This window comes from Papilio polytes, unplaced genomic scaffold, assembly GCF_000836215.1.
Source record: "Papilio polytes unplaced genomic scaffold, Ppol_1.0 DF824303.1, whole genome shotgun sequence".
In the NCBI taxonomy this organism is placed as follows: domain Eukaryota; kingdom Metazoa; phylum Arthropoda; class Insecta; order Lepidoptera; family Papilionidae; genus Papilio; species Papilio polytes.
Window position 1 is genome coordinate 2,433,346 of NW_013524901.1, and position 22,653 is coordinate 2,455,998.

Sequence of the window (22,653 nt, forward strand, 5' to 3'; positions counted from 1 at the left end):
TTATTTAAATATTGACAGGACACCTGTCATCTGTCAGATTTTCGATTGGAATGTCAAATGTTGAGCAAAGATAAACTAAAGAATATTTGAATTTTTAGAATGACTTTAAATTCACATATTTTTGTCAAAATCAGGTGTGCAAAAGCTGTAATCTTTTTCTTTTATCACCGTGCAATCTAACATAATGCGCTATTCACAATTCGCCGTTTCACAAGCAATCAAACAGACTGGCATTCAACTGGCACAGTGTGAACACTATGTGGCGCCAGTGAATCCTCACAATCTGTTATATATTTGTTTCTACATTGAGAATAGTTTAAATCAAATGAAACATTCTTGCTATCATGCTGTATTGTGATACTCTACACATCCTGCCGCAGTTGGCATATCTAGCAGTGACGCCAAATTTATAACAATGACTGGCCGTTGCAACTACTAACTGTACTGGCCAAGTGTGTACCACGCAAAACAACTGATTTGTATATCTGTAATCTGTGAATTTGAGAAGTGAGAAGTGTTGAAGTTGAGAGCTGTAGTACAATTTGTGTTTATTGTTTTTGGATAAATTTTGCATTTAATTTTATTACTATCAGTGATGTCTTGTGGTGTTGATTTTGTTATATAAACGTTTCATCGTAAAAATGTGGATTGCATCAAAAACACCTAAACTAGGTGTCGGTAAGTTTGACATACAGTTTTAATCAAAATTAATGTATCCTGATTACTTCTACAGCGGAAATGTTAAAACATGTCTTGAATTTTTAATAAATAATATTTTAAAATGTTACTTCTACTTACTTGGATGACCTGCTTCAGTTTTCTTGACATTTTAAGCTTTAAGTGAGTACAAAGGAATATGCTTTTTTACACAAAAGACCCTAACAATTCTGCGAGGAGTATTTTTTTATGTCTATAGTTTAATATGTTTTGTAAAATTCCTTTGAACTAGTCATGCAATGGCACTTATTCAGTCTTCTAGTTTTTGATGTTTTTTGTCTAGTTAATATTAAGATTTTTTTAAACTAGTTTCTGCATCTTAAGTATATTATAAATCTGTTCTTCTGAGTATAAAAACCTTTAATTACTTATTGATGTCTGGAAATTTATATGTATTGTGATTTTAAAATAAATAAAAATATTTCATATTCTTGACTATTGCAATCTTAAATGGATAAGTTTTAAATACCAAAGCTAATTATAAATAACAATATTACAATTACTTAAGCAAAATAGGAAAACTTTTTATATTCATATTTTGTTGTAATAAACCCACATCTTACCAAGCAACTATTGCAGTTAAAACTTACAAGATTTTATTTACTTATGTTAATTAAATCATTATTTTGAACAATATACTTTGTGTCTTCGGAATCTATTGCAGACATGCCAATTTACATCCAATGTTCACGTCTTAAAAATAGAACATTGATTTTCCCTTTAAAATTACTGGTACAAGCAATCATTCCTTTAAAATGTTTTTTTAGCTGTCTACAATTGGAAAGGAGATGTACGTTCCGGGCTACCTTTGGAGATCGGAGAGACAGTGCAAATATTGGAAGAAAATGGAGGTAATCTAATTCAAATATTATTCAAGTTTTGATGGTTGGATGGATGTTTGTTACTATACTTAGTAAGTGATACTTCTTCTAAATGGATTAACTCTGATTTGGAACAGATGTAAACCATAGTCTGGCATATTTTTAGTCATTTTTCCTTTACACCCTTAAGAGGCAAGGATGGGAAGGAAAAGTGGATTTGACAGCGGAGGAGATGCATGGGAAGGGGGAATATCCTATGTGTGTGTCCTCTGTTGATTAAGGGTAGGCAATGCAACTGCATTTGGGGATGTTTCAGCAGCGTTTGCTACGCCATTTTAACAGATTCAGGTGGCCGCTTGCTTGTTTACTTTATAATACTAAAATAGGATACTTAATAAATGTTTTATTAATTATGCACCTACAGAGTTGTGTACTAAACAGTTTTAATATAATTTCCTATGTGAATGATCTGATCAAAGTGACATGAGTTAGTATGAAAATAATTTTCATGCCCTATCCTCCGATATACCAAGTAGGAGAAATAAATAAATTATGACAGTTTTTTTATTGGCTAAATTTATCTCATTTAAGTCTTTATAAGGTGCCTTAAACTTATTTAAGTACATAATTTTTGTATCTTCAATTGAACTAAATATTTATGTTTTCTCCTTTCAGGCTGGTATAGAGGATTCAGTACAACAAACAGATCAGCATGGGGCATATTCCCTGCATGTGTGGTGTCTATACGACCCTGTACAGTCAAAGGATCTGGAGCCACTGCTATTGCAGAGTTGAAGGATGATCCCCTTGTGCGGGAGATAGCATGTGTCTTGAGAGATTGGGCACGTTTATGGAAGAAACTATATGTGGTTAGTATAAGATCCTAATAGTAGTGCTAATATGTTGTTTACTTGTATGACTAAATCCATACATAATTTATGTGAATATCTTACCTAAAAAGAATGTATTGCCTAGCAAGTATTTATGTCTACAAGTATCTCCTTATTTATTCTGTTTAAGACTATTATTATGCAAAGAAAAAGAAACATTTTAATTTTGAGTCAACATTCTTGCAGAGTGCTAGATTTTCACATTCTATCATTGTAGAAATGCAATCTAACTAATATTATAAATGTGAAAGTGTATGGATGGATGGATGTTTGTTAAAAGGTTTCTACAGAATGGCTAAACAGATCTCATTTCATATTCTAGAAGAACTTATATGCTAATTACTAAAAATTTTTAAATTCCGCACGAACACAGTCGCGTGTGGTTGCTAGTCTATAATAATATTGTATAGGAAAAGATTTGTATTTTTGTGTTTTGAAATAATTCAAATACTACTGGACCGATTTCAAAAATTCTTTCACCATAAGAAAGCTACGTTATCGCTGAGTAACATAGGCTATGTTTTGTAATTTTACGTGGGCGAGTGATTTAAAAAAAATAAAAATGGCAAATGCGTAATAGACTATGCAATATTGATGTGTTCGTGAGCATGTTTGTACATTAAAGGCCGGAATCGAATATGATTTGTATCCTATTGCTATCATGTCATTGAAACATGGTCAAAGTCCGCAGTCCGGAAGCGATGGACGCGCGGGACATATTTATTATATTGCGTAATTGTACGCGAACATATATGGATACCTTATTGCCCCCATGTCATGGAGAACATTGACTGTTAGCTGGGAAATATATTTAGTTGATATCCACTTTGGGTTTTTTACTGCAATATTCAAATAATATTCTATCTCTATTATACCCAGTTTATTTATAGACAGTGAGAGGGAGAGAACAAATTTTTCTATGACTGTATAGAAAATGGAAATCCCAATATAATTTAGCAAAATTAATAATTTTGAATTTCCCATCATACTTTGTTGTGTATGATACAGTAAATGTTGCTTTCATAATATAATTTCGCTTCATATCATCGTTTTGAATTGACGCAATTGTTGCACAGACATTAACTATTGTCTTGTTAAATATTTGCCTATTGTTTATCATTGCTGTTTATCCTATCATGTTGGTATTTGTGACCTCATTGCATCAAGATCTAACAACATAACATGATCGAATGAATTTGTATTTTCGGGTCTCAACCCGCGACTGTCACCGCGGAATTAAAAAAAAAAACTTAGTATGTGTTCTTACAGACTGTTTTACATTTATGACGAATTTCAACGAGATCTAATGAGCCTTTCTGCGTATATATTTTTAAATCTGAATGGATCAATCCATCTGTATGAACTTTCACATTTAAACATTACTAAGATAATATCGATAGTAAAGTGTTACTCGTTCTCACACCGTTTTGTTCTGCATTAATATGTTTACGCCCCGAGTTATATACTTTAGCGGTTTTTGTGGTTTAAGATGATACTCCTAGCGGGATAAGGCCACGTTCATACAAATTAAATCTTTTAATAATAATTCCATGAGTTTTTCCACTAATTTTGTATTCTCGTCTATTTTGCTAAATACAAGTAATTTTCATGTAATAGTTTTAATCAAAAATACGAAGCTTTTTTTTTTAAATTTAATAAATAGTTCCTAGTAATCATTTTTATAATATTAATAGACAAGATTAAAAAAAATATTATTTGTGTAGACATTTCCTAACTAGTTATATTGTCATGTTAGTTTGTAATAGATAGCCGCTAGTTTTTGTTTAAGTTAGTATTTGTTCGAATAGCTCTTCTCGTTAGTAATGATAATACAAATAAGATAATTACTGATGTTCTTTGTTTGGTTCAAGTTTTTTAAGGATGACGTAAGCTTCAAACTAATTTAAGGTAATTGTGTTTATTTTAAACCTCGAAATAGTACAGCTGAGAATTTGTAATAAACAGTTTTTTACAGTACTTCCAATTCGAAAAACAGTTGTTATTATCTTCTGCAAAATGCTTTACTATGTAATAATTTTGTACCATTCTTAAATTATTAATATTTTATATACATATCATATTTTAAATTTACTATTTTTGCGCCACTTGTGCACCTCTTCAAGCTAACATTGATAGCAAGGAATAACTTTAGTATTTATTTCTTGTACAAAATCTACATGCCGAATTTACTTTAGTATCTCTCCAAAGTGTTCGTAGTTTTTGAACCGTTATCGTGGCAAGATTTCTTTCTGCTATAAGACATCGAAACTTTTTTTTATAATATAGGGTGGCAAACGAGTCAGCGGCCACGTAAATCCGCCAAAATGGCGAAGCGACCGCTATCCACAGACATCCGCAATTGCAGATGCGTTGCCTACCCTTAATCGACGGAGGAGATGCACATAAAGAGGATATTTCCCCTTCCTATGCGTATCCCCCGTCAATTCCACTTTCCCTTCTCATCGTTTCTCATAAGAAAAAGGATGGGAAGGAAAAGGGACCATAGTTGGGCCTACGGCACCACACTCATCAGACGAAAAGCGGAATTTCTCCCACTTGACGTCTGTCTTCTGTGTGGTCGTGGTATTTCACCAGGCTAGCCAGCCCATTCGTGCGAAGATGTTAAAGCGGGCTCTACCACTGTAACACCAAAGATTGATCGTATATTTTAGAACAGTACTGTGTATGGTATACTATATAATGTGAACATAAGCGTTAGTTTTAAAAGTGGTGTAACTTCCAGGAGCGAGAAACGTACAGATTCAGTGCGGTCGCGAAGGTTATGCGAGAGTTGTTAAGCGGCCGCCGCGCACTGCTCGCCGGCACTCTCACGCAGGACCAAACGCGTGCGTTGCGATTGAAACTCGTCGCCAAATTAGACTGGGGGAATAGGTGAGTTTTTTTATTTACTTTTTAAATTATTGATGTGATTGAAACGTAAGAATGTAGTCGTCTCTGCTGACGTCGTCCGCACCTGCTACTTCGCGACCGTACACTCGCTGCTACAGTACGGCTCCGAGTTGTGGGTGCGTGCGGCCGACAGGGATAGGGCATTCTTGATGCAAAAACGCGCGGTTAGGGCGATTGCTAGGGTACCGCGGATGTCCACGCCGAAACCGTTGTTTATTTCGTACAAAATTCTTACATTGCCATAATTTTTTTTAACATTCTGACTTGTAATTAGCTTACCAATAAAATATTTTTATTTGTATTTTGTAATGTATTAATTGGTAGATATTTGACATGTTAATTGTTAATAGGATTTATTTAGGCAATAAAGAATTGCTGAAGTAAACATAAATCGCCTTTGAGAGCTAAGTTATTTTGCATTAGATATTTTTTAATTTTCAACATTTTTAAATTATCAATCACATCTTGACAATAGAATCTTAACAGTTCTTTGCAGTCAACATTAAAAATGAGAGAAAGGAACAAAAAATGAGTTTAAACCAAAAAAATAATAAATTTCTATAAGATAAGTCTCTATAAGAGTCCATCATCCATACTAATCAACTTTATACTACGAGTATAAGTATTATACTTTACACCATAATCAGACAGTACATTAATAAACTATGCAGCATAGGAATGGGCCGTTTTAGTCTATTTCACAAGTCAAGCTATCTGTAAAACTCTTCTTTTTAACATCATCTAATAAAGGACTCTTGAAATAAAACACTGATTTCTTATAATGCATTTTATTCTAAATCAAAAAGAAATTACATTGATATAGAAATCGTTACAAAGGCAGTCTTCGTAAAAATAATGTTGAATACAACAAAACGAATTTATTCTAGGAATGCTTAAATTCATACTAATCGATGCTTAATTTAGAGATGCAATAATAAAATTCATTATACTACGTATCCTAAATAATATGTGCTATTATGCCTTAATTATTAATATGGAAGAATTTTGGAGATTCATTGAAGTTGGAGAGGGTAAGGCACTTATTGTATATGGCTTAAATGACTGCTAGAAATATAAACTTATCTACTAATTATGTCAATATATGAAAAAGTGGAATTTTTCGTTATACAAATGCAAGCCTGGTGCATGTACACCGCTTCATCCCTTCAATGGCACAATGGTCAGAGTAAATGAGTATAATATTTTTTTATACAAATTCCACACCTCTTTTGCACCAATGTTCACTAACTAAGTCGTACATATTTCATTATCTTACTAAAACTAACAAGTTTTTTCAATAGCTTACGTCTTTTATAATACTATGCTATGTAAAATGAAATCAGTAGAATAGACACAATACTTTCAACGATGTAATCAAAATAATTGTCTTAAAAACTATGTTACAATTTATTTTCATGTTGAAAATGTTAAATTCTCGTTAAAAATTATTTTGAGCGATATGTCTTTTTCTATATTTTTTGTTATGTTATAACTGTCTAATTTCAACAAAGTATTTGATTTAAACACTAAAATTGGATTTTCTTACATTTACCCTGCATAGGTAACATCACAGACACTGTTTTGTTTCCCAATCTCTCATACATTTCACATTATTGCCTAATTGTCAATTCACAATGGATTCACTATATATATTTAACAACTAATGTCATGCTCGTCAATTTTGTTTACTGTCCCCAAAAGGGGTTATAAATATAAAAATACTTCCATTTACAAACAGATTGAGACCATGTAAAAGCCTATTAAGGCAAACTGTGTCTGATACCTTAACAAAGGTAAAATCGTCTACACAATAAAGGAATGTATTGAACGTAATGAAATGGAATTGTCTTCAATAGAAGAAATCGTAACACTAGGTATCGTAAGAGCGTATGAATATTTTGAATAACTAAATATAAGGAACAAAAAATGGCAATGTCTCCATACATAGTTTGAGATTTACAAATATATTCCCAATGAAGATAATGATCTCAAAAAATGTAAATGAGACATAATAGAGTTTACCGTTTAGCTTAGGTTTCGGTTTCTTTCGCATACTTTTCGATGTTAGGATAGATGGGTGCCATTTCGAGGGTAGATGGCGCGGAGGGCGCGTTGGAGCCGAGATGAAGGCGACGCGACAGCTCGTCCAGCACCTCGCCGAACACACGCATTGACATATTCTGACCGAGCAGGTGCAATAGCAGGAAATCGCCAACCTGGAAAAAAATAATAGCAATCTTAAAAACTAGTCTGTTTGAAATTTCATTACAAAGTAGTGAAAATCATCAGCGTATTTTGAAAAGTAGCCTTAATTAATAAGTTACACAAAACAATTTGTTGATTTAAATTTTTCTTTGTAGGACATCTATCCATAGTTACAGTCTTTTTAGTGTAAAAACATGTTTAAAACCATACCTGAGTCTTCCTAACAAGTGCCTCAACGCCGTTAGGTGTACCAAAGCGGAAACGTCTCTTGAGAATAGTCTCCCGGGTACTCGGTAGAAGGATTACAGCAGCCGAGTACACGAGTGCCAAGCCTGACAAGACTGATAGGATGATGAACCTAGAACCACGGAAAAATATTATAGTACATGTCAATAGCAACGCAATAGCTGTAAAGAATGACTCAATACAATTTTCTTTGTCTTCAACTAGGAAATGCCCTACAAATACGGACAAAAACAATTAATTTTACATTAGGAAGTCTTACCCATCAAGGATTTTTTTTTGTTTCTATCGTCGTGAATTTTAATGTCTGTTCATGTATTTAGCACGAAGTAACTATAAAATAGATAAGCAAATCTACTTACCAGAACCACAAGAAGATGAATATCTTTTCGTTAAGAATGTTCAAGGCGAGAACACAGAGGGCGTCGTGTTTCTGGATTGTTCCAGAAGCACCAAATTTGTGGAAGGTGCATTTAGTAACACGCGGGAACACTTCAATCTGGAAAGAAATTTGACATGATCACAGAAATTCTAGATTATGTTAGGAAATTGGATATAGTTGTTCTAGTAATTTTAAATGTAAAACGTACCATAGGGTCAGTCCGTTGCTCCTGGTTCATGTTAGAGAATTTGACGACATCAGTGCCGTAAGTCAAGAAAGCGCCGCCGAGGAAAGTGTCCAGGAAAAAGATGTTACCAACCTAAAAAAAAACATTTAATTTATTAATATTTCTTTGAATATCTCAGTTGATATTTTATTGTTAGGGTTATACTTACCACGTTGACAAAGTTGAGAATCTCACAGAAGAAATAGCCGAAAGAATAGGAGTTGTGCATGTGCAGGGTGTCGTACAAGTACTGGACCAGACGACTCTGTAAATAACACCATTAAATGGCTTAGTAAAACTATTTCCCTAAAATTGTAGACTCTGCTTCATTAGTTTTCTCTGCGTTTATAAGAGTAATGTCTATCATTTCATTGTATGTTAATGTAAACTATCAATCGGGGTTACCACATTACTATGGACGATTATGAGGATAATATTATCAAAACAATATGTAACCGGTAGCTTATGAAATGAACAATATTCATAGTACTCAAATAACGCTACTCGTGCAACAATCACCGGGTCAATTACGATGGATATCAAGTTTTATTAGCACCGTGCCTTATCTCAATTGTAGCAATTGGTGAAGCGGGACACTACATCAGTTATAATTTTATGAACAGGATCGGGATACCTGTCTCTTGGACTTGTCATCTGCGATGCAAGCGGATGTTCCTCGCATGCCGTCGGAGATCATGCGCACCTTGCCCTCCTCCCAGTTCTTCCAGATCCAGTGGGGAATGTAGAAGAGCAGACCCTGGAATTTTATTAAAAAGCTTGTATAGATTATGTCAAGTTTTTTATATAATCGAAGATGATTCGAAAGGATATATTTAGTATCAGTCAGTATTCACCATTAGTCATGTTTTAACCATTAATTATGCTAAAAACAAATCATCCACATACTATGAACTATTTAAATATTCCTGTACAAAAATTCCAATTAATTCGACCTCAAATCGTCCACTATGATGTGTTGATGATTGCAGAAATGTCATAACCAAATTTATTTACACTTTTTGGATATTAGAGATATAATTAATGAATTTTTCATGCCCTTACCTGGAAGAACAGCATAAAGGGCACCCATTGGTAGTAGGCATGAATGCGCTTCTCCTCTTCGTAGTCATTGCCGAGGCCAGGGTGCGCGATGCCTTTGCTCTTGGTGTAGGGCAGGGTGAACGTGTAGGTAATCCAGCAGTACGTGTTCAGGATATGAGCGGATATCGCGCCGTCGTTTATACACGAAATAGGATCACCTGCGAAAAAAGTTTTGATATAAACAATATACTTGTAGAAGTTTCCGGTAAATCCTGAAATTCATAGTGTTAGTAAAATGTTATCACTGTTTTACTTGATGTTAACTAGACAAAAAATAAATAAATAGAGTAGACAGGTAGTCAAATTCTCAAGGTAAATAGATTCATACTAATTTAGGCACATATGTGTAGATTTACCTATACCGATGATTCAAAAGTCATTGTCCAAGTTCAGTATTTATTTAGTGTTATCACATTGTATGCAGTCATTAGTAAACGGAAAAATAATTAAAGTAACGTCGAATATGACATTGTTTTTGTACGTTGGCTAATTATGAACTCGTGTTTCCATAAACAAAATATCTAGAATTGCCAGTGTCTTATCAATGTTTTCAATGTTTACATATTTGTAGTTTTAAAAATAAAAATCGTTCGCTCGCTCTGCGATACGTTCTTTTTTTTAATACAAATCTATAGAACTAAAAGAATAAAAGTTACAGTTATAAAAGAATATAAAAAAATGAAAATAATCTTTCTTGCTACTGATTTAGATCTTTTTTCAATGTATAGAAATCAGTTATGACGCAGTATTGCATATCCTTTCCTACGCTGATCCCAGTGTCGAGGACGTATCTAAATGCAGTGCCCCTGCCTATAGTAATTGTATCGGCCGTGACTCGAATCACCTTGTCCGTTATGAGCACCCCAACCTATACTTTGCATAATTGTAAACTAGTTTAACACGTGGGTACTGTTTTATCTGTGCGGAACTAAAGCGGATGTATTAGTGATTATAAAATATGAGTAGACTTGACTAAAATAGAAATATTACGGAAGTACAAATTTCTTTACAAGTAGACTTTTGATTGTAATCTAAATCTGACGGTAAATAATGTCCAAAACAATGTTGGATACAGTCAATTGCAATGTACTTTTCAAACTATTAATTTCCTTTACGCAATTTAATCGATTCAGCCGTTATGACTTTCATTTTATTAATTCACTAGCTGTTGCTCGCTACTTTACCCGCGTGAAATAAAAAAAATATAGCCTATGTTATCATTGATAACGTAATTTTAAATGGTAAAATAATTTTGAAATCGGTTCACTTTTTGAGTTATTTCAATACATGCTAATTACAAATGTTTCCTCTTTATAATATTAGTAGAGATTACATATACGTTGCTTGTAAGTAAACAAATATATTAAGATAAATGTTATTTTGGTCCAAAAAATAATTAGTTAAATAAGGATAAATGTAATCAAATTTTAGGGGTTTATTTTCCTTATTGCTAATAACCACAATCCGTTTCTTTGAATGCCGTTTCACTTTAACTTACGTAGTTTTTATTTATGACTAAGGTTGACTGATGAAATGCCGTACCCTGTTTGTAGTCACGTATTACCGTTTTGGATACAATGTTTACCCTCCTGGCATTGAATCATTATTGAATGCTTAGTGATTGCAAATACGACGAGATACAACACAATAAATACGATTTGCAATCTAAGTACATAATTAGAGGAAGCGATACTTCCTGTTTGCAGAATTATAGCTAATATAATGTCCTATTCATATACGAGGTTAAAGGTGAAAGAGTTAGATGTACTATTTATTACCCAACTCATAAAATGGGTAATTTTTTTTTACTTTTGTGTCTTAAGGTATACACATGTCAGTGCCAGGAGACAAGTGGCAGTCACTGGCGTACCAGCTACTACTTTATTGTACTGGCATTTGTGTACCCGCCCTTATACATTAATCCTAACTATGGAAAAAATAATAATGTATGTAAAGTCTATTAAAAAAAAGTTTGATTACAATAATGGATGACTATGTGAATAATTTCTCGCACATATCTTTTACGGTCATATGATTTTAATTAACGTTTAACGAGCATTAGTTGCTGCGTTAATCATCAATTAGTCTTCAGCCTACGTCTTTATGCAACACGGAATTAAGAAAAAATGTAGACGTAAAAGTAATCAAGTGTTTTTTTTCCGAATGACGTAAATATACTTTGTACAGATAGGAAACCTGTAAGCTTGGATAAATTATATATTTGTATAATTTACAGAAATTTTATTACTAATGTTAAAACGTTTTACTTCAACATTATTAGAGTTTATTCTAGTTAAAATAAATAAAAGACATAACTTTTGATTTATATTTTAGTTGAGCAATGTAAAATCTGTTTTGTTCGTTTTGTTCTAATGTTCGATGCAGTATTTTTTAGTAACTTAAGAACGCATGCGGGTTGATTCTCGTTATGTTAATTGTACCGTTATGTCGTTAGTTGTGCTGGTATCGGTGACACGTGTGATAAGGTTTAACGATCGTCGATAACTAGCATCGGTACGGTTTGCCAGCGCAGTACTGGGTCACGGCAAACTTGGGCTCTTTGCAAACTTTAGCCTTGCTTGTGCAGTTTGGACCTTTCGATTCCAAATTGCTATACTTCAACTTTCTATGATACATTGAAATGCAAAGTTCACGATTATAATTAGCAAATAAATAAATATATACCTGTGTAAGTTATATAAATTTATACTAGGACTTCGAAAACAAAAAGTTTTGAACAAAATCTCTGATGAATTACAATCAAAAGCGTCTAAAAGATGACCTGTATATCCGGTTACTGAAGAAAATCTTTTTTAATACGCATGTTAAAGTAGCCTTGATATAAATTCCTAGTAGGGGGCCTAGAATAAATAGAATAGCTAGACGAATAAATGTGCGACAATCGATTTAAAAGTCATATTCTAAACAATCGGTCATGCGGTCGCCAAAGTTCGTTATTGTACGCCTAGGATTTTTATATCTTTTTAACAATGGACATGAATGCAATGGCAACTGTTATAGTATTAGTATTGCGTGCATTAAAATAATTATAATAATACCTACCTGTTTTTCTTATTTTGTAACATTTTATGAGATTATACTGAGAACAGAGGTCTGTGAAATGCAATATTAATGAGTTAACCCGTTTACTTGGAAATGCATTGCTTTTTTTCAATCTTAACTTTGATGTAGATTAACTCTTTTACACAATTCATTCATATTTTGGAAATGTACTAAGCTAACACCAGCCAGAAATAATAAAAACCAGTAGACATTTTACAGAAGAATTACGCTTATTAACTTCAAGACTAAAACTAATACAGGTAAAAAAATATTTAACTTAACGTATAACAAAATAATTGAAATATATGTATTGCTTCTGCAGTTCTGAATATGCAATGTAACCTTTTTGCTTTTCGAACGTGTTGATGTCTATTATAATTATCTCACAGTTAGGATCTAATTACAATTGTTATCGCTGTTTTGATTAGTAACACCTGAAGTAGACAGACAGATTAGGCATTCGCAATGGACAGGTCACGAACTACTACGTTGCATTTTGATATCTTGCAATGCTTATGCTTGCAGTGAGATAGGATTGTTTCTAAGAACTGATACAAATGAACACGCCCTAGAACTTAAAATTATCTGTCTTTTTTATTTTTAAATTTGGATCAGTAACAATTAATGGAGTTTCTTAACACGATTACCAACGCTATGTCTTTTTGCAATATTTTATAACAATCATACTTCATACTAATATTATAAATGCGAATGTTTAGATGGATGGATGTTTGTTAGAGTTTGTAGCCTAAACGTCTTAACGAATTTCGATGAAATTAGGTAGAGATGTAGAAGATAGCGTGGATGAACATATAGGCTACACATTTCTTTTTAATTCCACGCGGCATATAAATTTATTACTTTTGCTGAATCTAGAACTTATATAGAACGTAAACGTGGATAAGAATGTTTATTTTTTGCTCATAACAATGTCGTTTAATGTATGACATTTAGGTACAGTGAACGTGATTTAATGCAATCTAGATCCGGTAATTGCTGCAGGTAATAATAATGCGCATACGCACAGCTTGAATACACGCCTTTTGCCACGCACATGCTCATTTTAGTTTTATGCCTACGTACAATAATAATAATTCTTTGTAGGGGAAACGAGAGCAATTGTAAGGACTTGTACACATGGGGTCTATTCTGGTATTGTTAGTCGGAATTGAAAAGGATTAAAGTATTTTTAAAAACAGATTTTTTACTCGTTGGGCACATTTTGGTAACATTTTTAATTGTCAAAATATGCTCACATTTTATGTCAATATGGTTACCTTACTATCTTTGTGTTAAAATATGGTCACTATATGTTTTGAGTAAGCAACTGTTTGTTTAAATCGTCACCAGTCACATATTGGAAATTGAAACCTGAGATCGTTTGATTACCTTGTGTGGATTGATCATAAGCGACAATATTATGAATAACAATTGAGTAACTGTCCACTCATCACGCTTTACGTGGAATTTAAAAAGTATCAAGTTCATATCGATTTGCGGTCAAAAAAGACAAGACTTGTCCTGTTTTGTAATCAATTCACTCACTTCATATTTTTAATCGACTACCTAATAGAAGGAGGCACGCAAGTCGTCTGTTTGTTTTTTTTGTACGTTCATTTTTACCCGGAATTAAGGATACCGTTAGAAAACTGCATAGTAGAAAATGTATAAATTCAGCTATCACATTGACACAGATATCTTATTTTAAGGCACAAGTCCATCCAATTCTTTATTTAATGATGTATTAATGAAGCACTGATACTACAGTCATTAACATACAAAATATGGGAAGCACGTGTCGGGCTCTTAATAAAAACAATAGCCTGTCTGCTTCTATTTTTTTTTCACTTACATGTGTAAAATATCTTTAAATAAATCGGAGATGAATGGTTCCAGTTCATTTAATTTTAACCACTTATCGAAGAAGTCGTTATATCTATCTTTCCCAAGACAAAAATCCCCCTTTACCTAAGATTAAAAAAAAATTTATACTAGTGTTATAAAGAGGAAAGATTTGTATTTTTGTATGTATTGAAGTAACTCAAAAACTACTTAGCCGATTTTAAAATTATTTCACTGTTAGAAAGGTAATTATATAATATTATAATATTTTTTAATTTTACGCGGACGAAGTCGCGAGTCCAGACATAAGATTCTGCACCATTCGTTCGTGTGCGCACGCATGTATAAAGAAACCGGTTCAGGATGATTGCTATTACGAATATAATGGTCGTTGTTATTTCATTCGCTGTCTGCACTACTTTGATAGCGGAATAAGCAACTTTATTGTATGTTAGTCAATTTTTATTCACATATTCATGTCATAATTAAATAGGCTAAAGTTCAAATTCCTCCAGGCCGTTGGCTATTGACACTTGCAAGTTTATCTACGTTTTGCGCGTTACAAGTGGAGATGAGCTGTTTATCGCGATTTCGAACGCTTTATTTATTAACATGAAAGAAAAAAGATGAACATAATAAACTAATTGACTAATCGCAAGCATCAGATTAAGTTTAAAAAAATAACCGCCCTTGATTATGTTAAGATTTTAATGTATGTTGAGATTTGTTTCTAGACTAAGTTATACAGTTCCTCTACCTATATTGTGCGTCAAACTAAAAAGGTATTGAATACGCAGTAAAACAAGAATAGAAATGAAGGCGTGAGTGAATGCTTGTAGCAATATACCTTTTACTTTGTTGGGAAGAGTACCTTGCAACAAGTTCAATGTCCCATACACGCTCGGTCTTAACCTTATCACGTATGCTAACACGTTGTTCTGTTTGTACTACTCATTTGACATGTCTCGATTTGGGTAACTGTTACATACTGACCGTTTAGAATAATGAACTGAAAGTGATTCATCTCTATTTACTGTTGTTACAAAATCACACAGTCCGGCTAGACGAACTGTTATTTCCGAGATTTATGGGTTATTTGGATTTCGGTTTCTAGGTCATTGGATTTCACGGTTACTATAGCAATGGTATTGTTGATCTTAATTATAACGTTTTGATTGATAAACTTTCACTTTAACGTATTATTTTCGCTTTTCACTGTAAGGTATGACAGTTAATGAAGTCATTGTATTATCAAATAACTTACCGATAAGATTATTGGCGGTGACGAGAAGGCAGCACAGGAACAGGATGGCGGACGTGATGCGGTAGTGCATTCTGAACACCATGTTGTCGATGACAGCCTTGTCGATCAGGTAGCGGACTTTGACGAAGCCCGCCACCGCCGACGCCATACCAAACAGCGCCATCTTGGATTATTTCTTCCTCTTGTCTGAAACAAACGAACCTATTTTATTTACATGCTTACGTTATATCCAACAGACAATGGTTAGGGTTAGGGGTCTATTTATAAAACCGTCACATTGACATGTCCAACGTGCCGACAATTGCCATACGGCGCACATACTAAATCGAAACTCAAACGGTATATTTTATTACGTTCTTGTAATCTGTACGTTCTCACTATTTATACAGTGTCCCGAATTTATATCTATATTTACTTTCGTCGCTCCGATAAAGGTCCGGTTTCGGGACTTAAAAGTCTCAAACGTTAAATCATCATATACCTACAATCATAAAGCATTACAAGTGACAGTACCGAAGACGTGGCATCTCAATCGATGACCTCTCATATAATTTAACGATGTAGCTACTTCTCGCCCACGCTCCGCATTAGAATCTCGGGTCCGCGTTTTTTATGAACCAATATTCGACTTCACAGTTCAAGCGGTCACACGCGTCGGTATAGACACATCGTTATGTCTATTTTTATTTAATGCATTTGCACTTACTGAGAATATACCGTCAGCTGTAGTTATGAAATATGCACGTAGAATTGAATGAATACGATCCTAGTGGGTAATTCATCACAAATGGATTTGACCTTCGCGACTTCTTGATCCCGTTCCTACGCAGTGTCCACGCTGCTATTTAGGTCACATGCTAGCAATAAATTAATATCATTTTGGTCTATCTGTTTTTACCGCTCGTCTAGTATAATTACTATTTTGTAATGTTGTTTATAAATGTTAAGTAAGACGTTTATATGTCTTGGCACGTAAATCTTAGGATAACTAAGTACACTTGAAAAGCTTTAATCATAATCTCATAATCGCGGTAGGATGAGGTCGACCGCGACGAAGGCGAAGTGTGCGCGGGCGCAGGGCCGCGGCGGGTCGTCGACCGGCGCTCGGCCCATGCTCGGCCTGCGCTCAAACCTCCCCTCGCTCCGTGCGCCCCGGCCTGCTGCTCCTGCAGCGAACCGACGGCAATTTTACGCGGAAACCAGTTTTGAAGTTTGCGTAGCGACAATCTTGAACGATTTGGCGAACTTACAACGGTTGGCAGTTGGATTTCCCTGCACGCCCGCACAAACATTTGTCTCCTAATATAACATGTTAACTACCCGGAATTATCATAATTGTGTCTTATGACGCTGTCGTAACGAACGAACATCTCATATCGTTAAAGTATTCCTTTAACGAGTGTTTGATTTGTGCGCTGTTTGCTCAGTGATAATAACGTAGGCGTGAAGCAAAGGGCACGAAGGAACATTCTTTTTTTATGACAGTCGCAGACGCATACGTCATGCCGTTCTTTGTATTAGCTTTGGAAACCAGATACGTTGGTCTGATATTATTCTTATAGTGTTTAATTTTTGTCTTACTTACAAATTATGCAATCTTTAGCATGTTTAATGAGTCATTATAATTTAAATTGAACAAAGAATGTGGCGAGCCGAGGTTGTGCGCATCGCTTATTGAGGCGGACGGCACGCGACGGCTCCCTGAATGAACACTAATTGCGGGAGACGATTGCGTCTGTGCTCTATACCAACGGGCGGACTGGCGGGCTCACATAGTGCGACCAGTCCGTGGGAAAGGAATCCCGTGTGTATGCATTCGACTGCAAACAATAGGAAGTGCAGACGCACTTAAGGTGGGCAAATAAAAGCACACGAATACGTCTATCTAGTATCTAGCTTTGATTGGTGCATTTTTATATAAAATTATCATGATGTTTGAAATTCAAACCAAATTTAATCGTTGGTATATGGTTAAAAGTGTTTACAAGAGACTTGTAGACACTTTTTGTGTCAAATTTCTTACTAAAGACGAGCTCAAATATCGATATGGGCGTGTAAAAGCGTATCTAATGACGCGACATCGATCCGCGCTGCATTTGTTAGGTAATCTGCGGTCGGATGCAAGTGAATGGTGAATTGTCTGTCGTAATTGTACGTGACGACGACAAACGAACAACAACTTCTCGTATTCGATATCACAACTCGATATGTTTCAAATTTGATAACAGCAGTAATCGAGGAAGAGTCACCGGTAATGAAAATGAATTAATTGATCGCATGTGGACTTTTACACTTGTTTCGTCTTAAACTAAAATCAAAACAAAAAAATCATTTTTGTATTTCAGACCGGTGGCTAAAGTGACTAATGCATTAGACGCAGGTGTCATAAATACTATTATAGTGACTGTTTTGTATTCCCTGAATTACTAATAAGTTCCCTTAGTGGATTCTTGGAAGAGAATTACTAAATGAATAAACTAATTTTATTACAGGATTATCCGAAAAGAGATCGTCGTTACCGTATTGAGAATTGTCAATTGGTTTCTATGGAATATTTGATATAAGAAATCTACACTATGGATTGTTTAAGTAATCTTTAGGTTGACTGTGGCATCACTGTGTGTCATCGGAACAATATCAAGTAATACGGAAACGGCTCATATCTATGTTGCGGTTACCCTTGTACTGTACTCACGTTTCAGATAATCCAAGTTTCATGTACCAACTTCAAGCTTTTGTATTTAATAAGAATTATTTATAATCTGTTTAAAAAAAAAACAATTAGAAAAACGTAAGCAATACAGAGGTGGACCTTGAGATTTAAAATATGTAAATCATATTTTTTCTTAACATCGGCAAACGCGTACAATATTGTTAATTCATATACGTGTTATTTTTATTTTCGGTTAAATCTCCGTTATTTCTTGGTTCACGATATTTAAGTAAATTATCGTATCTGTCCAGGTACAGATTATTTCAAGATTGATGCAATTTATTACAGTGTTTTAACACGAAAACAAGAACATAATGTTGAATTGATCATATTTAAGTCAATTTGAAGTCTTTGCCTACTCCCTTTGGTCTGACAGGTACGCTATTATCAATACTGCTGAAAATCAGCGCAGGAACGGCTTAGTCCGTCCTGCATACGCTGAGCTGGCTACCTTTTGCCACGAATATGTCACCTTTAGAATAAGTCTTTGTTATATAATTTCTATTTTGTGGCAATAAATACATTTTCATTTCATTTCAAATACATTACTTGTAAACATTTATTGCGTTCAGTTGGTTATCTTAAAGGTCAAAGTTACCGATATTCGCGAAGATTGGTACGCGTGTCGCGTAGTGTATAACTTGTCCGTACTAATTGTTATGACGCGAGGTGCATATCAATAGTTGTTTCGTCGGCTTTCAAACGAGATTATATCGTACGAACAAAGAACCGGCAATTCCTGTACTCGACTTTAAAAAGTAGCTGTTGCCCCAACTTCGTCTATGTCGAATTGAAAACTGGATCCTTAACTCTATTCCAGACTTTAGTCTGTGGTCCAATTTTTACACATTCCTGTTCAGAACTTCTGGAGTTTTTTTATTCATAATATTACTGAGATGTTTTTAGAATCTTAGTTGACTTGTATGGGTTATTATTAACACATAATGGTTATAAATAAGGACTTTATTTATATATAGAACGTTTCTAAATATATAAAATCCGGGATGATCGATGCAGGTTGCGCGCGCGCCGCGTGACTGGAATCCAACAAGTGTGACCTGTTAAGGATGCCACCGGAGTACAATGAAATTCCCGCACACTACTGTGGGAAACTCTTTTTCTCACATGTTATCTGTGACGTATTGTTATGTAACATATGACCATTGTACAAGATGTTCAAATTTTCCATCGAACTTCATTGATGCGTTCTCATGTAAGAAAAAAAAGACAAGCAAGGTGGACAGATTAACACGTGGGAGATGTTTTCGAACCCAAGTTAAACTAGACTTGGTCAAATTTACATTTCAGAAACTAATTTTGATTTTAGAAATTATGTAGATGCAGGCTTTTAATTCTGCTTTAAGTATAGTGATGTAACGTTTCACTTTTTTGACCGAAAATATCAGAAATTATTAGACCGAAATAAGATGAAAGTATTTTCTTATTTCAGTCCAGTAATTTCTTAAACCATCTACCTGTAATCGCAAACTACATGTTATCTGATAAATAAGGTGATTTTTACTTTTAATTCCATTAATATAATTATGAATAATAAATTTACATGGATATTATGCTAATGATACCAAGAACTGCATTCGAGCTCAACGTATGAATAGTTTGTATGGCGTAAAACCGCAAAAACAGCACACCATTAATAAACGAGTAATTGAAATTAAAGTAAGAATCTCAACTCCCAATTTCTAGTGCCCACAAAAAGACTGTGACTGTTGTCACCGTTAAGTTTTTATTATTGCGGATCTGAAAAATAATGTTGTGCCACAAATAAAAAGTAATGATTGGCAACTTAAACAGCACAAGCTATTCTAAGTTTTTTACCGAAACTATTGAGGGTCATTAACCACTGACATTACGATACGGCCGTTGCTTCGTTTCAATTTTAAATTAGTGTCGCAACAATATGGAAATATTACAGTAGATTTATTAGAGATTCCCTCGTCTTTTATTCACAAATGTTTCCCGGTACAACCCTTGTCTTTTATTACAAACAGGTAGTGACAAAATATATCACAGGTAGCGAGTTCTTGGGGTACCTTAACACCTTGTGTTGTTCAATAAAAAAGTTTTGGAACCGTCTGGATGGAATCTCAGTTTACCCAGCGGCCTAACAAGGTAGCGCTCGGAGTAAAAAGAGATCCACGATGACTGTGCACAAGGCTTTTGTTCCTGCATATACCATACACATGCCGTCAAACTGCATTCCTCGCGTCGCCGAAACGTGTTTCCGATTCGTCCAGCCCAGTCTTTATGACACAACTTAACTTACCTTTAAAATCAACAGTTACTTTTCCCTCGTCGCTCTCCCAAAACTTCGGGCACTATTCGTCCTTACTAACGTCACAACACAACGGAGGGCTCGTAGCGCGTACTCGTTCAGTTATACGTCATAGTTTAAATGATACGTCATGGATATAATAATGAGTGGAGTGAAACCGGTGGCGGCGTCGCACGGGCACGCCAGTCGCCTGCGAGTCGGGAGCGCGGACTGGAAAGCGCACTCGCGCGTCGCTGCGCGCCCGCTCGTCGCGCGCTGCCGGCTGATGCGCGGCGTGTACGCAGCTACGCTTGTCTCTTTCCCTCTCCTACTGCCAGCGGTACCCGTTAGACATATCTCTCTTTCCACCGTTCCAAATGCACAGTAGTCGAATCCGAGAATCCGTCGAACGAGTTCGAGTCTGTCGTGACTACTTTTCTCCGTTAGCGGCGCTTTGAAATTTCGTATGGCAATTTTTTTTAATGCGCCTATAATTACCGGTTTATACGAGTGAGAATTGCTTCCTGCATTTAAAGCGCGTCGCCTTATGTGTTAATATCGGATCGGCCGGTGTTATATTGATGATAATTTGAAATAGATTTATGTGCTTTCAGTTGGAAGTATTATAAATATAGCCGATTAAGAAATTTGTTTTAATTTACTGTTTAAAGATTCTATGGTTATGATTATGCCAGTTCGTATCTCGGTAATGTTTGTTATTATGACGCGGTTCAATCGATGTCGATGTCGGATGTCGCAATATGCACTGATTAATAATAATTCATATCGGGCACAAAGAGGCTAAGTTAAATGTCTGGGCTGAGGTCAACGCAGGCGATCGGAGCTCTGTCATTGGCTAGGCATGCGGCCCATCTACCTGTTGCCCGGTTCCTAACAAATAAAGGAATAAATTACAAGAAATAGACAGGTTTCAAATTATCGGTTCTGCGTATCTATTAATCATAAGATGGTTGAACTATGCAAATTTTTAACACTCTTATAATTTCTTAAATGAATACAGAGTTACGAAGTTATTATGTAAAATCGGGTTTTTAAATGACATTACCGAATCCGTGGCAAAACTTGTTACTTAACTGTGTGCTGTCTTTTAATTTCCTTTGTGCGTTACGTGATATTTTAAAACATGATTTAGATTAGAAAAACTTTTAAAATAACTCAGCCTTTAAATCTAACTACGGCGCTATGATTTACAATAAACTTGCAGTGCAATAGGTATATTACCTTAGATATGAATAACAATTATAGAAAAGTTAGCTAGGTACGGAAGAATTAGCCGTTTAAATTTGCTTAATTAAAATTCGCCATAGCATTTATCTATCTATTAAGGTTGTCGCACAATAACCACTTTTTTCATTAAAATATCGATCGAAATCTATACCCCAATTACTATTAGTCGTGTTCGGTATGAATCCTTATACCGTAATCTTAAGTAATTTTAAACTAAATCATAATAAAATAGATATATCACCCTATAAGCAGTAATAAACGTTTATGGACATAATGACTGTAAGCTTTTATGGTTGTTTGTATTAAGCCTGAATTTGGCACAAGGATGAAGAATAACGATCGATAACTTTATACAGCTACGCTCGTAATATTCCTTATTAGTCAATCACACGTTTGTACACATCTGTTTTATTTATTTTTAAATCAGAAATGTTTACAAAATAGATTTTTTTCTGTCATAACATTGGGAGTCACGGTAATCAACGTGACTATACCTCCTTAATTTATTGCTTTTTTAAAGATATGTGAAACTAGCTGTTGCTCGCGACTTCGACCGAACGGTATTAAAAATAGTAAAAAACATACCCTATGTTACTCAGTTTTAAGGGAGCTTTTTAATGGTGAAAGAATTTTTGAAATCGGCACAGTAATTTTTGAGTTATTTAAATACATACAAATATAAAAATCTTTTCTCTTTTTAATATACGTAAAAGTATAAATTGTAAATTTTAAATTTATTTTCGATATGTGTGTCAA

General features: G+C 34.5%; 2 protein-coding genes across 2 annotated transcripts; one reads left to right on the forward strand and one right to left on the reverse strand.

Annotated features, from left to right (window-relative positions):
• The first annotated feature begins 496 nt into the window (after positions 1 to 496).
• On the forward strand, positions 497 to 5,452 carry LOC106101371 (dedicator of cytokinesis protein 3-like). Its single transcript, XM_013280575.1, has 4 exons — positions 497 to 678; positions 1,485 to 1,568; positions 2,214 to 2,407; positions 5,172 to 5,452. The coding sequence occupies exons 1-4, from the start codon at positions 642 to 644 to the stop codon at positions 5,322 to 5,324; spliced, it is 468 nt and encodes a 155-aa protein (XP_013136029.1). The 5' UTR covers positions 497 to 641; the 3' UTR covers positions 5,325 to 5,452.
• A 1,009-nt stretch (positions 5,453 to 6,461) lies between these two features.
• On the reverse strand, positions 6,462 to 20,901 carry LOC106101366 (innexin inx3). Its single transcript, XM_013280563.1, has 9 exons — positions 20,662 to 20,901; positions 15,665 to 15,850; positions 9,457 to 9,653; positions 9,029 to 9,151; positions 8,564 to 8,659; positions 8,377 to 8,487; positions 8,149 to 8,285; positions 7,754 to 7,901; positions 6,462 to 7,554 (listed from the first exon to the last, which is right to left on the reverse strand). Exons 2-9 carry the CDS (start codon positions 15,825 to 15,827, stop codon positions 7,369 to 7,371), a joined length of 1,161 nt encoding a protein of 386 aa, XP_013136017.1. The 5' UTR covers positions 15,828 to 15,850; positions 20,662 to 20,901; the 3' UTR covers positions 6,462 to 7,368.
• Between the last annotated feature and the right edge of the window lie 1,752 nt (positions 20,902 to 22,653).

Coding starts and splice junctions, on each gene's coding strand:
- LOC106101371 (XM_013280575.1), top strand. CDS start 642: ATGTGGATTGCATCAAAAACACCTAAACTAGGTGTCG. Junction 679..1,484: donor AACACCTAAACTAGGTGTCG/GTAAGTTTGACA, acceptor ATGTTTTTTTAG/CTGTCTACAATTGGAAAGGA. Junction 2,408..5,171: donor TATGGAAGAAACTATATGTG/GTTAGTATAAGA, acceptor TGTAACTTCCAG/GAGCGAGAAACGTACAGATT.
- LOC106101366 (XM_013280563.1), bottom strand. CDS start 15,827: ATGGCGCTGTTTGGTATGGCGTCGGCGGTGGCGGGCTTCGTCAAAGTC. Junction 7,902..8,148: donor TTCATCTTCTTGTGGTTCTG/GTAAGTAGATTT, acceptor CCGTGGTTCTAG/GTTCATCATCCTATCAGTCT. Junction 7,555..7,753: donor CACTTGTTAGGAAGACTCAG/GTATGGTTTTAA, acceptor ATTTTTTTCCAG/GTTGGCGATTTCCTGCTATT.